At 42.1% G+C, this 15,936-nt stretch overlaps 1 protein-coding gene across 2 annotated transcripts; it reads left to right on the top strand.

Annotated features, from left to right (window-relative positions):
• Window positions 1–2,445: 2,445 nt before the first annotated feature.
• On the top strand, window positions 2,446–15,830 carry DNAJC21 (DnaJ heat shock protein family (Hsp40) member C21). 2 transcript variants are annotated; one of them, XM_058826417.1, is made up of 12 exons: window positions 2,446–2,617; window positions 2,769–2,862; window positions 3,726–3,849; window positions 4,740–4,862; window positions 8,544–8,848; window positions 10,073–10,224; window positions 10,550–10,637; window positions 10,876–11,034; window positions 11,666–11,705; window positions 13,590–13,780; window positions 14,184–14,256; window positions 15,279–15,830. In XM_058826417.1, the coding sequence occupies exons 1-12, from the start codon at window positions 2,521–2,523 to the stop codon at window positions 15,441–15,443; spliced, it is 1,611 nt and encodes a 536-aa protein (XP_058682400.1). In that variant the 5' UTR covers window positions 2,446–2,520; the 3' UTR covers window positions 15,444–15,830. The 2 variants fall into 2 exon arrangements, with proteins under 2 accessions (XP_058682400.1, XP_058682399.1); XM_058826416.1 differs by having other exon boundaries at window positions 14,181–14,256.
• The last annotated feature ends 106 nt before the right edge of the window (window positions 15,831–15,936 follow it).

The following is a 15,936-nucleotide window of genomic DNA, read 5'->3' as shown; positions in this document are numbered from 1 at the left end:
CTTCAGGTCATCCACAGCTGCTCTGGACAACTTCTCTGGAGCTATTTCTTTATTACATACCATTAATCTAGTTCACAGTTCCTGACCTCATGATCTGGTTCTTTCACTGACTAGTCTGTCTCTGTGTGCACTCCCCCAAGCTTGTGTTTCAAAGTCTTGCTCATGCCCTTTTTCTATGTGATTCCTCTGTTTCAATTTCCAGCATAATGCTGAAAGGACACAGCTGGCTCAAGAGGAAGCTGACCTGTTAAATTGTAAATACCACCCACCCAACAAGGCGAGGGAAATCCTATATAACTTGAGCAGCAAAGTGGTCTGTGTTTCATATGATTGCAAAAAAACCTGGTTTATAGGCATGTGCTCAGTTCACACAATCTAGTATCTTAGACACAGTTGAGTTGGAAAGGACTCCCACCAGTATCATTGAGTCCAACTTAACTCCTTGCAGAACTAGCACACATAAGCCATATGACTGAGGTCACTGTCCATATCCTTTTTAACTCTTGACGGGCTTAGTGCCATGACCACTTCCCTGGGAACTGACCACCCTCTGCATAAAGAATCTTGGTGTCCACTAGGATTTTCCCTGATGCAGTGTTGTGGTTTAACTCAGCTGCAGAGAGCTGCCTGCTCACTCTCACTTGTTAGGGTGGGGAAGAGAATCGGAAGGGTAGAACTGAAAACTTGTGAGTTGAGATACAGGTTTAGCAAAACCCAAAGCTTTCTGTAAAGCAAAAGCCATGCACAGAAGCAAAACAAAACAAGGAATTTATCAACTATGTCCTGTGGGTAGGCAGGTATTCCCCTCCCAGGAAAGCTGGGCTCTATCAGATGTAAGAGTGACTGAGGATGACAAATGTGTCACTCTGAGTGTTCCCCCCCTTACTTCTTCCTCTGGCTTGGTATGCTGACCATGGTGTGGTGGGATACACCTGCAGTCAGCTGGGGTAAGTTGCCCTGGCTGTGTCCCCTCTCAGTTTCTTGTGTACCCCTCTCTGGCAGGTGGATGAGAAGCAAAAAAGGCCATGAGTCTGAGCACTACTCAGCAATAATGCAAGCTCTTCTGTTACTATCAACACAACATTTGTATTTTCAGTATAAATCCAAAACACAGCTCCCTAGCTGCTACTGTGATGAAAATTGACTCTATTCCAGCCAAATCCTTCTGTGACAAAGGTGTACATTGGAGTGAGGTCCTCCCTCAGCCTCCTCTCCAAACTGAACAAGCCATGTGACCTCAGCTGCTCCCAAGTCTTGCCCTCCAAACCTCTCCACGTCTAAGCTGCTCTCCTCCTGATACACTCTGATAGCTTTCTTATATCCTTACATTGAGGTGACCCCAAACTGCCCCCAGCACTCGAGGTGAGGCTGCCCCAGTGCAGAGCAGAGCAGGACAATCCCTTCCCTTGCCTGGCTGGTGATGCTGTGCTCCCCAGGACAGGGCTGGCTCTCCTGGCTGCCAGGGCACTCCTGACACGTGTTCAATTTGCCATGTTTGGACTAAACACTGAGATTAGGTCCTCCAGACCTTGCTGTCTGACCCAAAGCTCTACACTACAGTTTGTGTAGTGCCTACTCACCTGACCTAGAGAAGGAAAATTACTTGAACCAACCCTAAAACCTCTGAAGAGCACAGGTAAAAGAAAAAAAGCTACCTTGAGAATTTGTGCTGCGCTGGCTGTGCCTCTGAGCTCACACCCACAGGAATCAGAAACACCTATTTCAGAAATAGTGCGGCCAGCAGGCCTAAGGAAGCTATTCTTTCCCTGTGCTCAGCACTAGTGAGGTCACATCTTGAGTCCAGTGTTCAGGTCTGGGCTCCTCAGTTCAGGAAGGACCTTGAGGTGTTGTGGCAAGTGCAGGAAAGGGAAACCAAGCTGGAAAGCACAACAAAGCCTGGAGAACAGGTCTTAAGAGAAGCAGGGGAATTTACCCTGGAAAATAGGAGGCTCAGGGGAGACCTCATTGCCTCCTTCAACTCCCTGAACGGAAGGTGTGGCCAGGCTGGGGTCAGACTTTTCTTTGAGGCAACTGGCAATAGGACAAGAGAAGAGCCTTAAGCCGTGCCAGGGGATGTTAACGTTGAATATTAGGAGTAATTTCTTCACAGAAAGGGTGACCACACATTAGAATGGGCTGCCCAGGCAGGTTGGAGTCACCGTCCCCGGAGGTGTTTAAGAAAAGCCTGGACGCAGCACTCAGTGTCTTGGTCTGGTTGACACGGAGGTGTAGGGTCACAGCTAGGACTCGGTGATTTCGGAGATCTTTTCCACCCTCACTGATTCTGTGAATTCCACCACAAGGTATCCGGTTAACCTGACACCGCGTGATTGCAGCGCCCGAAGCCGGCCGCGGGCCGGGGAGAAGCGTTCCCCGGGCCCAGCCGGCAGCCGGGTCACACCGCGCCGTAGGTCCCGCCCCTCCCGCCTCGCTCCTCCCGCTGCCGGCCTCGCCCCTGCCGGCGCGGGGTGCCCGCTGTCCCGGTATCCCCGCCCCGCCCCGCCGGCCGCCGCCATCGCCATGAAGTGCCACTACGAGGTGCTGGGCGTGAGGCGCGACGCCGCCGAGGAGGAGCTGAAGCGGGCGTACCGCCGGCTGGCGCTGCGCTGGCACCCGGGTACGGCCCGGCCCCGGGCCCGGGCCCGGCCCCGGCCCCGCGCGGAGCGGAGGCACCGCGCTGTGGCCTGGCTCGGGGCCGGGGCCGGCGGGGCGGCTGCTGCCGCCGAGTCTGATCGACGCTGACACGGTTTCGTTAAATTGTCCCGCAGATAAAAACCTCGAGAACGCGGAGGAGGCAGCGGAACAGTTCAAGTTGATCCAGGCGGCGTACGACGTGCTCAGCGACCCACAGGAACGGGCCTGGTGAGCCGCGCTTGGCCTGGCAGAGGCTTTGCCAGCCTGTCTCAGGGATTGATTGTCCTGTGCTGCTCCTGGGCCTCGCTGCAAGTCAGCGCGGGCAGCCGTGGGCAGGAGCAGCCGCCTGGCTTTAGGCTTTGTAAGAGAGAGCCATGCAGCTCCACGGACGGGCACTCTCACCTTCCTCGTGGTGTGCCGGCAGCTGGAGGCGTGCTGGGCCCCCAGGAGCGCCCTGAGAACAGTCAGGCTTGGCCTGCTTCCTCCTCCCTGAGCAGGGGACGGCTTTTTCACGGCGGTTCTGGCCAGCCCTCAGGCCTTGGGCAGTGCGTACAGGTGTTCAGTCGTAATTTGAAACATACACATACACATCTCTAAGGGATTGCTATTCTAAATGTTCTCTGTAGCTTGTTTTTCACATGGGCTGAAGCATCTGCCAGATTACACAGCCAAACCCACCTCTCCTCAGTTTGTCTTCCTTGAAAATACTGGGCTGGTTTTCAGTTTTTATGTGCTCATGTAAAATTTGGGGTTTTTTTGGCATGTAAGTATTGGGTGATTTAAATAATGCCTTGCCTATTTCTGGAAGTCTGGTGAGGCATCTCGCTCAAGTGTGATTGATTGGTAGCTGGCTGTTGAGGAATTACTGCTAAAGATATTGCAGATAAAGTAACAGTAAACAAAGTAAAGGTCAAGAGGGAATATTTACTGGGTCTGCCATGTTTTTTGTCTCTGAAGACTTTGGGTGGGAGAGACAAATTACAGACAGTGGGTTAAGCTATACAGGGATGTGATAGGTGTACTGTGTTAGTTTATCAGCACTGGCAGGTGTTCTGTGTCTCTACATCCTTGATGCTGTGAATTTTTTCCAGGTATGATAATCACAGAGAGGCTCTGCTGAAAGGGGGAGTTGATGGAGACTATCAAGATGATAGCTTAGATCTGCTGCACTACTTCACTGTTAGCTGTTACTCTGGATATGGCGATGATGAAAAGGTAATGAATCAATTAATCTTTAATGAATCAGTTTAAATTCCATTATGAGCGTTGGCATTTGTTTTGTGTTAAAGCTGTACATAGAATTGTTAGCATGGCTTACGCAAATGTAAGACAAAACTTACCCTGGATGTATAAGGAAGCTTTAATTCTTACATATTGTCCCACAATTACTTAATCATAATGTCCAAGTATGCTATACAACTACAGCTGTGGCATATTGTTTATTTATCTTACAATTCCAAGGCTTTGCAATACCATCTGTTTTAGAAATACCTTACAAAGCTGGAATGCTTAAAACTACAGAAAAACAATGTAACAACAGTCCTTGTGGAAGGTGTGCTTGCTATAATTGAATTACCAATTGCATTTTTAAATTCCTCGTTGGATTTTAAAATACTCACCAAGTAATAAGAAGCTCCAGGTGATTAAAAAAATCTTCACCAGGGAAAATACTTACCTATCCTTTTGTTACTGTACTAGTAGTTAGTTAATAATATATTAGTTTAGAAAAATATAGGATATTTATTAGTGAATTTTATGTCTGGAATTTCCACAAAACTTCATCCTGTGTAACTAGAAACGTATCACCATCTCCAGCATATGGAAACCCTTTTTCTTCTAAAATTTGTATGTGATTACATATGTGACAGAAACTGTGTGAAGAAGATGGAAATGAAAGTCATGAAAGACAGAACTTTGTTAAGAAGGGTCTTGTGCCTTCAGCAAGTGCTTACAAGGCCTTTATCCTGGTTTTGAATTGCTATTGCAGTGTAGCAGTATTTCTCTAAAATACACTGCACCTGAGCATTTGAACATCTGTTGCTGAGCTATGCAAAAGGTTTATTTATTTGTTTGTTTTATTTATTTATTTATTTAATTTATTTTAGGGATTCTTTACAGTCTATCGACAAGTTTTTGAGAGGATTGCAAAGGAAGAGTTGGAATACATGACGCAGGAAGATAGTGAAGAATTCCCTATGTTTGGATATTCCCATAGTGACTACGATACGGTAAGAGCAAGTGTAAAACTAAACTGCAGGCAATGGAGTTAAACCATTATGTTGTCCGAAAGGAAGGGCACCTGAAATCTGAGGTGAATACCATGTATCTGTGGTTATTTTCTACTGTTGTAGGCCATTTCTGCAAAGGAAGTGCTTGTGGTCTGATTCATATTTATGTGAATTAAAATTGGTATTTCCTGTTGGGCTGTAGTATTAGCCAGGTCTGCAGGGTGAGTTGTCAGACAGATACTTCGCAGGGCCAACCATCAATTATGCCAGTGGAACTCAGGTCTAGTGCAAGACCTGTTAAGCAAAAGAATGGATCTTTTCTTAGTAGTTTACAAGTGTTTAACACAACTTATATTACTGACAGGGGTATTGAGCTAATTTTCTTTCCCTATAATATGTATCTTTCCTCATACAGGAAAGCTGCATAGCACTTAGTGTGTAGCACAGCCATTGGAAAATAGATGTGATCTTGACTGTCAGTGTGAGCTTCCATTATGATTACATTGTCATCTGCAATTAGCCTGTAGTCAGATTTGATTCAGAAAACATTGCATGCTTTCCTCTGTGAAGAAAGAAAAGAAAGTGTATGGGTACTTGTATGACTTGAGTTCTTGTCATCTGGTTTGCCAGCTGTTTGTTGGAATTTATCAGACTATCAGATTTAGGGGTTTTTTTAAGGTTACCAGTATTTCTGCGTTGAAATTAAATAATGAGGTGATAATTTCTTCAATTCTAAATTTAATTTAATTTAATTCCTTTCCCTGAGGAATAACTGCACATGTATGAAGCACACTCAAATGTTGTGCACTAGTGGGGTGCTTCTCCCTGTCACATTCTCCGTCGGCAAATTATTTATGAAATCTGAATTGATACATACCTTTAAAGTTATTAGCTTTAGTGGTACAAAACTTGTTTCCAAGTGATGGAGGAGATGGAAACAAAAGTTACAAGTCAGACTTCTTAAAAGTGCCAAGAAGGGTGTTCAGATGTGGTGAGAAGTTACAAGGTGGCTTAACAAATTGAAGTCTTTCCCAGGGAGAATACATAGTATCTCTGAACCAGATAAAATCTGTCTTTTAATGTAGTTGTCTTGAAATATCTTTTGAAAACTGCTTGTATTGAGGCCGTGGGACAGATACAGCTATAGACTCAAAATCTGTCAATTAATAATTGCTGAAAGGACTGGAATTCAAATTCAACATGCTTTGACATCTGCATAGCTCATGCTGTTCTGGAAGCAGAGTGCTCACGTTTCTTTCCCCCTAGGGATTCATGGGGGTATTTTATAGGAAGTAGCCTCTGTTAAGTAGAAAGTTAATTTCCCTGTTGTCTTCTATTCAGACAAAGATATTACACTGTCAGAGGATTCCAGCATTGCAGTGCTACCTTCTCTATGCAGTAGGAATATAATGGGAGGAGTTTTCTAGAAGGTTTGGTCTACTCTGTGAATTCACAAGAAGCATGAGAGGCAGCTTGGTCAGCACCAGACAGACAGAAAAGATACTCTTAAGGCTATGAGTTCACAAGCCTTCATGGGAATAGAAGACTTTTAGGTCAACTGGATGCAGAAACAAAAGTGATTATCTCCAAATATGGGTAGTAGGCAAGACAAAATCCTCCTGGGAGTTCAGCAAGGGCTGCTGTACAGGCTGCTGGAGGATGCCAGACATGGGCAGGTTGTTAAGGTAGCTGCTGAGAATGGAGAGACACACCTTACACATCTGGTGAAGGGGAGGATGATCCCTCTTATCAGGTGATGGGTGTGCATTCTTTTGCACATAAAGTGTCCTTTTCTGAAGCAGAAATCTGAGGTAGGTAATCTAATATTAGGTTACTGGATGAAATGTGAATGTTTATTGGCTATTTTTTGTTATAGCAAGAAAAACTGTAGAGACTTACCTGCCAGAAGCCACAGACATGAACTTGGCATGTAGATAGGCTGCTGGAAGTTATTGTTGAGTTGTTCCTGTGAATAGCAATTGATAGTTGTAGTTCCTGTGAATAAAAATGGCAGAAGAAGATGTAATTTCTCTTTTTTTTCTTTGCCTCCTTTGGGCTCAATTCTCTGTGGATACAACTTTTCTCTTGTCTCTCAGCTTTCTTTGGGCTGAATTTTTCTAGGATCCTCCCTCGTGGGGAGTTCAACTTATCTCAGTCTTTATGATTCGAAGTAAACTCTCGAGCTCGTTAGAATCTTGTTTCTCGTGTTTATTGAAGGATCCTTACAAAACTTAACAGGTCTCTCCAGGCTGGTTACAAGGTTAATCTTTGCAATCTGGCACATTTCTTTCTTCTGATGGTACAAACAAGGCCTTGTGGCACACTTCGTGTCTGATACACAAAATGGCCCCGAACTACACAGTTCTTTTATCTTTATACCTATTTTTATCCAATTAACAATAGGCACGTATATTATTTTTCTCAATGACCCAATGACCCATCACCTCTGTGATGCACTGCGGCATTTTCTATCCTATCACTCACTATTACCCAAAAACCTCCAGGAGAAGAACATGAAGAAGAAAGAAGAAAGGACAAGGGACAACACCCTAAATCCTCCATATTGTCTCCTGTTCTCTAAACTATTTTTTTCACCCAGTGATTTAAGAAACTTTCTAATCTACACACCTACACTTTTAGCTTTTTTGATCTAACTTTATCATTTGTTTTCATGTATCACCATGAAAACATGCTCATGAATTTCATATAATATGAAATTCAGTGTTCTCTTGAATCCCAGAACTAAACACTAAAAACAAGGGCACACAGTCTGCATCCCAGACTCCAACAGAAGACTCACTAGAAGAAAACATATTAAACCATTACTTCTATGAGGTATCCCAAAGTAGGAGCAGAAGGGCATATAGGAGTGAATAATAAAAAGCAATATTGATGGGGCAAGTAGTGTAAGAAGGGAGTTTAGGCATATCTTGATTGCTGAATATACAAAATGGAGGACAATAATTATTTGGAGAGAAATAAAGAACAAACCCAAAGTGATTATGATGGCATGTTATTAGTCCAGCATTTACCCATGAATATCAGTAAAAGAGAGGGGAATAAATAACAATCACTTTTTCTTTTAATGTGAAAGCCAGGGTCACTCATGTAGTTTGCTAATGAAACAGGAGTAAATGTTTCTTCACATAGCCCCTTGTTAAACTGTGCAAGTCACGGCTCCTTGCTGTTGTATCATCAAGGGCTATGCATTTCTGTCTTGCTCAGGAAGCAAAGAGAATATATGGGGAAGAAATAGCATTATGTATTTTTTTTGCTGCTTTTTTAATGCTGTGCAATGTATGGCTGATCTCTGGTGTGGTGTAATGTAGAGGTTTATAGGCAAGTACCAGCTTGCAGGCAGCATATCTGATTCTGATTGTGCTTTTCAGTTTGACAAGAGAAATACAGCGCAGCTAAGTAGCTGGACACTGGTGTCAGCATGATCCGTTCCTGCAGGGGGATATATTTAGAAGTTGCAGTTTGTTATAGTTCAGACAAGATTGTTGAATTGATGTCCTTTCAAACTTTGATGATGATGTTAAAAGTTTCTCTAAATCTTCATTGCTCTGAGGCAAAACTGTGGCCTATATAGTAGTTCGGGAAAAAATAGTTACAAAAGCCCTGAATTATTTCTCTCTTTTTTCTGTCCCTCATCAACAAGTGTTGGTTTTCTTCTCACAGGTAGTCCACCCTTTCTATGCATATTGGCAGAGTTTCTGTACTCAGAAAAACTTTGCTTGGAAAGAAGAGTATGACACACGACAAGCCTCAAACCGCTGGGAGAAACGAGCTATGGAAAAAGAGAACAAGAAAACAAGAGAGAAAGCAAGGAAAGAGAGGAATGAACTGATCCGTCAGCTAGTAGCTTTTATTCGTAAGAGGGACAAAAGAGTACAGGCTCACAGAAAACTTGTAGAAGAACAAAATGCAGAAAAAACTAGGAAAGCAGAGGAATTTCGGAGGCAACAGAAGCTAAAACAAGCCAAGTATGTACACGTGGAATAAATATTTCTTTATTAACTTGGAAAAACTATCCATGAGGGTACAATATAGATGTAGATTCTAATAGTAGGTCCACTTGCTATTTTAAAGATCCTTGACAGGTATTAATTTTGGTCTCAAGACTGAGCTTTTTAAAACTCTGGGTTTCTGCACTGTTCTGACTTGCAGAGTTTTCTAACATAACTGGGGAATGGTTGTCTGGGTGCTGTGCGTAACTGGCACAGAACCCATTGTGCTTTTACTTAACTCGGGAAATAAAATTTAATAGTTATCTTTGTTCCTTTAAAGAAAAAAGCATGTAAGTTTTAGAACAAGGGAGAACAGGACTGTAACAACCTGGACTTAGATTGCCTTCATCTGCCGTGGAACTCTACCTGCTTAAAAGAAGGAGGGGAAAATGAGCTTAGCTTTGTCTTTCCTTTTAACTTTGGAAAGGACACTTTCCTTCAACTAAATGCAGTGTTTCATGCTTTTTTGCCAAAATAGGAAGAGGTGGTCTCTTGACTATAACCACAATTTATTTTTTCAACTGGAAGAACTGTTTGCCTGCACATATGAGGGAGTAGCTTAAATTCTTATTAAAAGTGCACTTGCAAAACCGCGGCATATTGATTAAAATTATGTAATTGCATATATGGAGTATATTATGTACTGTTTTTTCTATATAAGTATATCTACTTTCTCCCTTTAGGGACAATAAAGTAGGGTTATACATTTACTGACAAGTGGTTTGATAATTCTGAGGCCAGAAGCTAGCTGGAGCAAAATTCAGGTGTCCTGCGATGCCCTATTTGATAACTTGGAGCATACTTGGATTGGGAAAACTGAGCTGGTACATTCCCATAGTGCACAGTCAGGGAGTAATGTGTGGATTTTTGTATTTTTTGTGAGTTTGGATCTTAGAGTAGGATTGAGCTATCTTCCTTGCTGTGAGCTTGATACTGACCAAGCTGCACAATATGTTCAACCAGGACCCACCTACATTAATATCTCTTGCTTGCAGTGTAGAGGTGCTCATGGACATCACAAATTAACTCAGATTGATCAGATTTCCAACTGTTTGCTCTGTAATAACAGGTTCAGAACTTTCCTCCTGAGATGCTCAAGAAGAACAGTTATCTTTAAGTAGAAGTTATCTTTAAGTAACACTGCTCCTGTAGTTCCCATCTCAGGGACACAGTGTGGAAATTACTGTATTCTGCTTGCAGGCTTGCTGAGGAGTACAAAGAGCAGAGCTGGATAACTATGTCAGATCTGGAGAGAGAGCTGCAAGAGATGGAGGCACAATATGAAAAGGAATTTGGGGATGGATCAGCTGGTGAAGATGAATTAGAAGAACAGGAGACAAAAGGCATTGAAGGTATGCTGTGTGGGGAGGTGATCTATACTGAGTCACTGGCTCTCTTAAAACCTCAGATTCACAATTCTGACTCTAATGCAACTCACTGCCTCCTGAGGGTGCTGAGCTGAAGTCTGTTCCTCTCTGATGTTTTCCTTTGAACAAGCTGCAGCTGTTAATTTATACCAATGTCTAATTTGGTGAGGTGACCTTGAGCTGTCTGTGTGTCAGTACTACTGGAGAAATTAAATATCAGTGGTGTGACTATTTTCTGAGGCTTAAAGAGCAGCTCATTCAAAAAATGCTTATCTGTCTTTGTCTCTCTGATCCCCGCTGATCTCTTCAGACAAACTGAATGACGAAACTGAAGAAGCTGAATTTGTTGACGGTCTGTACTGCCCTGCTTGTGACAAATTCTTAAAAACTGAGAAAGCGTAAGTAGTTGTGGTTGGGGATTTGGGGTGGAGGTGTTGCGGTTTAAGTAGTTTAAAATTGCATTTTAAAGAATTTTTAACTATACATAATGCTCGGTGTCATCTTTCCAATAGAGACAATGTCAGTGCAGATATTTCCATACATAGTAGTGCTGGATATTGGACCTGTTACTAATTTATATGTAAATGGAACAATGTTTGCTCAGAGCAACCTGCAGTAACAATCTGGTCTTCACAGCATGAAGAATCATGAAAAATCAAAGAAGCATCGAGAGATGGTGTCACTGTTACGACAGCAACTGGAAGAGGAGGAAGGGAAATTTCCTGTGGCTTTGGATGATGCAGATGGAATACAGACCAAAGAGGAGGAAGAAACAGAAGACATGCCCAAACAAAAGTATTTGAAATTGTTTTTAATTTTATCATGACTCATGATTTTCAAAATCTTAGTGGCCTTCAGAGGGAGCTTCTGATGATTTGTCACTGCATTGCTCTCAGTATTGTGCAATTTAAAATACTTCTTAGCATCAGAGTTCCAGTAAAACACATGCATTTGCATGACTGCATTTGAGTGCTGTAGAACAACAGACTTATGTTTTCTCTGCTGCTTAAAGTTATATGTTAAGGAAGAGAAGGGTTTGTTAGTTTTCAAGCAGAGGGGCTTCTATAGAGCCAGTGCTTATTGATTTGGTCCTTGCTGTCAGTTGATTACCGGCATAAATGGGAAATGAATGTGCTCAAAATCAGAATTGTTACACAACTTCATTTTTTAAACAACCAGAGCATAATCCCAACTATCTCACTAGTATCTTTGGGTTCAGCCTGAGCAGAATAAATGTTTTACTAAATGTAGTCAATAGTTTGGGAGACCTATTGTTTTAATTTCTGGCATGAGTAACTTCCTTTTTGTGGCTACCCAGTGTTATGTAAAGAGAATAAAGGAAAAGTATAGCTCGATACCTTTTTAGAAATCCTAGTAGTTTTGGGGTTTTCTATAAAAAAAGGTAATTTTTAAATTATCTTTACAGACTCTCAAAGAAACAAAGGAAGAAACAGAAAACAATGAAGGTATGTAGTCATAATGATACTCTGGAACTTTACAACCCAGTTTTGCTATCTCCTGACAAATTATTTTTCTGTCCTACAAAATAGGAGAACTTGAAATTCCACAGAATTGGAAGACTATTTTAAAATATTTTTAATTCTTCTTTGCCACCAGCATAACCTTTATTAGTCTTACTATAAACATATTTTATGATAATAACATCACAGACCTCACTTCGTTCTGTTAGTGTAGATGCTAATATGTGGTGCTGACTCTAAAAAGGCTGTAGTCTGAATTATAAAGAAAACAGATGGAAACAGGCAGATAGGGAGAATTCAAGGAATTGATCAGGAAAACCACTAGTGGACTTGGTGCATTAAGAGCTCAGTTTGGTGGTCACTTCTGGCTTTATTTGCAGGAGTTGGTATAGTGCATTGCTTTTTAATCTCTAATTTAGATGGGGTTGAAAACACTGCCACACTATTGGTTTCCTGCTGGCAGTGTAGCTGTTGGAATGAACACATGCATTCCACCTTTTTCTTGAACTGCAAACAAAAGTAACACCAATCTGTGGTACTCCAGGATCTGAGTCTGTGTGTGGTATTAGAGATCTGTGCTGACAGCAACGGGTGAGATTCACCAAGTGCAAGCTGTTTCAGGCTTGAGTGGCAGGAGTTTCATAGTCAGCACACTCCTCTGTCTGCCTTCCTCAAACTTTATCCTTTTCAAGTACTAACTGCTCAGTCCTAGCCTTGTTCCAGTGTGCTGTCTGTACCAGTTCCTGCCTCTTCCGTGCTTTCGCCTGTAATTTCCTATTCTCTGTTCACCTTTTCTGCCCTCTCCCACTGCATCATTATCTCTTGCTCTTAAGAAACTTTTCTGAGACTTTCAAGCAGATGAAGTTTCCTGGCTTCACATTGGCTGGTCCAATTGCCAATAGTCTGAGTATTGGCTTGACCTTCATGTTTCTGTGCTGGCCATGAGGCTTCAATTACCTCTTTCCTCCTCTGTTTGAGACCAGAAGGTCTGTTCTCACTGCAGAGTTCACACATAGTCACCGTGGTTCTGTTCCATCAGTTTATTACAGCCTGGACAGTAGGTGCCACTCTTGTGTTGCACAAACTGGAATCTTGTGCTGAGAAATCCTGACCTCCATCCTCTGCCAAGTGTTGTGGAGTACAGTGAATCTCTGTGGGTTTTATTTTCTTTTCCTGAAGTTAGGATTAGCCAAGTTTTTTTCAGGTAGCTGAGACTGTGCAGATGGTCTTACTGAGAGATGGTAAGAGTTGCATTAATGTAGTGTTAGGTCAAATTTGTTACTGTGCTTTTGGGAGCTTTGCTGTTCTGCTTCAGAGTTGATATTTTGCTGAACTGCATATATTGAATCTAATCTGGCACATGGAAAAGGTTGCCAGTATCTGCTAGGAAAGGAAAATACAGTGTGCCTGCCTAATTTCAGTCACCTCAGTTATTTTGGCTTGAGTGTCCTAATGTAGTTGTCTAGCATCAAAACTTTAGTCTAAGTAATTAACCTTTTGCAAAGTTATAAGCCAAGCCACTATCTGTGAAATAAGAAATGGTAGTCAGAGCAGGATGAACCCTGTGTGTAGTTAAAAGCTACAATTTCCTTCATTCTCCTACATTTTCCTTCATTCTCCTCTTCTGTAGTTTCAGAGGCTGTTTTATTGGTGTTTCTTCCCTTCACCACAGGTGGCCTCATCTTTCAAAACAGGAGAACTAAGGTTTTACATGTTACAGTCTCAGTGAAAAAACACAATAAAATTAAGAGAGTCCATGGCTTTCTCTCCTCCCAACCCAGCCATGTTTGAGGTAAATGAGTATAATACTATAAACATAGTCACTAACGAACTGAAAGTATTTAACTTGGATTTCTTCTGTTTGAACAGAACTACGAGGACTCTTTTGATCAAAGTGCTGATGAAGAAACTGTTGAACAGAAGGAGGTGCCCAGCATGGAGAAGGACAGTGGCTCAACAGACGAGTTGGTAAATGATGACCAAAGATGTGCTGTGTCAGAGGACACAGGCAATACAGAGGATGTCAGCCAAGAGAATGAAACAAGAAGTGAAGCAAAAAGGTGTGTTGGGTTGCAACATTGCAGTCACTGTGTCATTCTGTGTCGTGTTTGATACTGTCAAACAAGGATACATTTACAGGATAGATTGACAAGGATAGTCAAATGTGACTCTGGGGGCTGCCCACCAAAACTTGTTTGAATAAATACAATACTTACCAAGGAGTAGGAACTTCTCTGAAAGTGGTATTTGATTGCTGCCATATCACTTCCCAGGAGCTGATTCAACATTTTGAAATTGACAATTGATCATATTTTTCTTTTTCCTGGATACACTTACTTTTTGTTGCATGAAGCAAGAAAAGGGGGAAAGCAGCAGAGACATTGAAAGCTGAAAAACATCAGAAGCTTGTAAATGTTTAATGTTCCTGTGCACTGATAGTGGTTCCTCTTTGTCTGTTAGCAGCACTAAGCCTAAAGGGAAAAAAGCCAAGGAAGCAAAAAAGTCTGCTAAGGCATCTTCAGAGAGCTCAACAATGGTATGTCAAATTACTTATGCTATTTAAAATAAAATCATAAGTTGGAAGGGACCTTAAAGATCATCAAGTTCCAGTAGACCACATTGTTCAAAGCCCCATCCAGCCTGGCCTTGGACTTCCCAGGGATGATGCATCCACAGTTTCCCTGGGCCAATGCCTTATCACCCTTACAGTAAAGGAATTGCATCCTAATGTGTAATCTAGACCTACCCTCTGTCCATTTAAGACCATTACCCATTGTCTTGCCACTCTGCCTGTAAAACAAGTCACACTCCCTCATTTATCTAAGCCCCCTTAAAGCACTGGAAGGCTGCAATGAGTTCTCCCTGAAGCCTTCTCTTCATCTCTCTCATCCTGTCTTCACAGGGTCATATATACATATATACAGGGTCACAGCTAAAAGGTGGGGGTCATGTAACTATAAGGAAGGCTGGTTTTTGGTCACCTGCAGTTCACCAGTTCTGTCCCTGTGATTTTAATAGAACTGAAACTTCAGCTCTTGTCCTCACAGAGGAATACAGGACTAAGCTTCATTTGTAGGAGAATGTAGGAGAAGGTAAAGTTCTGTGTGCAAGGCAGTTCAAATAAATTAAGCAACTGGGGTCAGAGCTGTTGTCACCCAGCAGGTTACAGGCAGTACTATTTGCATCTTTCTCAATATTGATGCTTGCTGGAGAGTGAAACTTTGTAGTAGCTACAGCTAACGCATACTTAATTCACTGCATCTCAGAGCCCAAAGTATGGTCAGCTGAGATAAAAACTATTTTTTACTTTGAATTAGATTTGCAAGGCTTCCAGTCTTACTTAAAGCACTTTGAAATTTCATGAAGTTGTATTCGTGATTATTTTTTTCAAAATGTATGTTTAATTGTTAATGAGTAATGGAATATTGATGATAGAAACAAACAGCTTATTTCCACTTCATTGCCAAGGAGGAACTGTGTGCAAGAAATTGGTTTATTGCACTGATGACATACTCAGTACAAATGTGAAGCATTCTGGGGTTTTTTTTCTCTTTGTAGAATGAAGTTCCCATCCACTGTGTTACCTGCAATTGTGCTTTTCCATCCCGAAATAAATTGTTTGAACACCTGAAAGCCACAGGACATGCAAGAGCAACAACAACACCGACTGTAAATGGGGCTGTGAATGCCAAAAACAAAAAAGAGAAACGTAAGAACAGATAGAACTTTGCTATAGTGACAGTCTTCAGAATTGTACATTAACGCTCTCACAGAACTGAAACAAGCACATTGCCTGTGTCTGGAGCTAAACAAAGAGGGCAAGTACCAATGTAGGAAAAAAATGAAGATGCACAAAAAGAATGCTCACTTGTGGAGGACTCTGTGCTTTCTTCTGTTTTTGATGGCCTTCCTTTAATCATAGAGTGGTTTTGTGTCATAGCACAGGTGGGTGCTCCCTCCACAAAGCCACCTTGTCTAAAGCCCCTTACCCTGCAGCAATTTTCACCATAGGTGGGGATATAGTAATTCAAAGCTACTCACCCTATGTTCCTGTAGAAACCTGCATGGATAAAGTATTCACACACAGGAAATAAATTATTTTGACAAGTGTGTTGTTGCTTTTCTTTTGAGAGGGCTCAGCTCGGTGAGTGTAGCCAGTAGTAGGGCCTATGCTCAGTTGGTGAGAACATGGTGCTAATAACACCCATGTCATGGG

Source organism: Poecile atricapillus, chromosome Z, assembly GCF_030490865.1.
Source record: "Poecile atricapillus isolate bPoeAtr1 chromosome Z, bPoeAtr1.hap1, whole genome shotgun sequence".
NCBI lineage: Eukaryota > Metazoa > Chordata > Aves > Passeriformes > Paridae > Poecile > Poecile atricapillus.
Note: the sequence above shows the minus strand (reverse complement) of the source record. Positions and strands in the feature narration are given on the sequence as shown.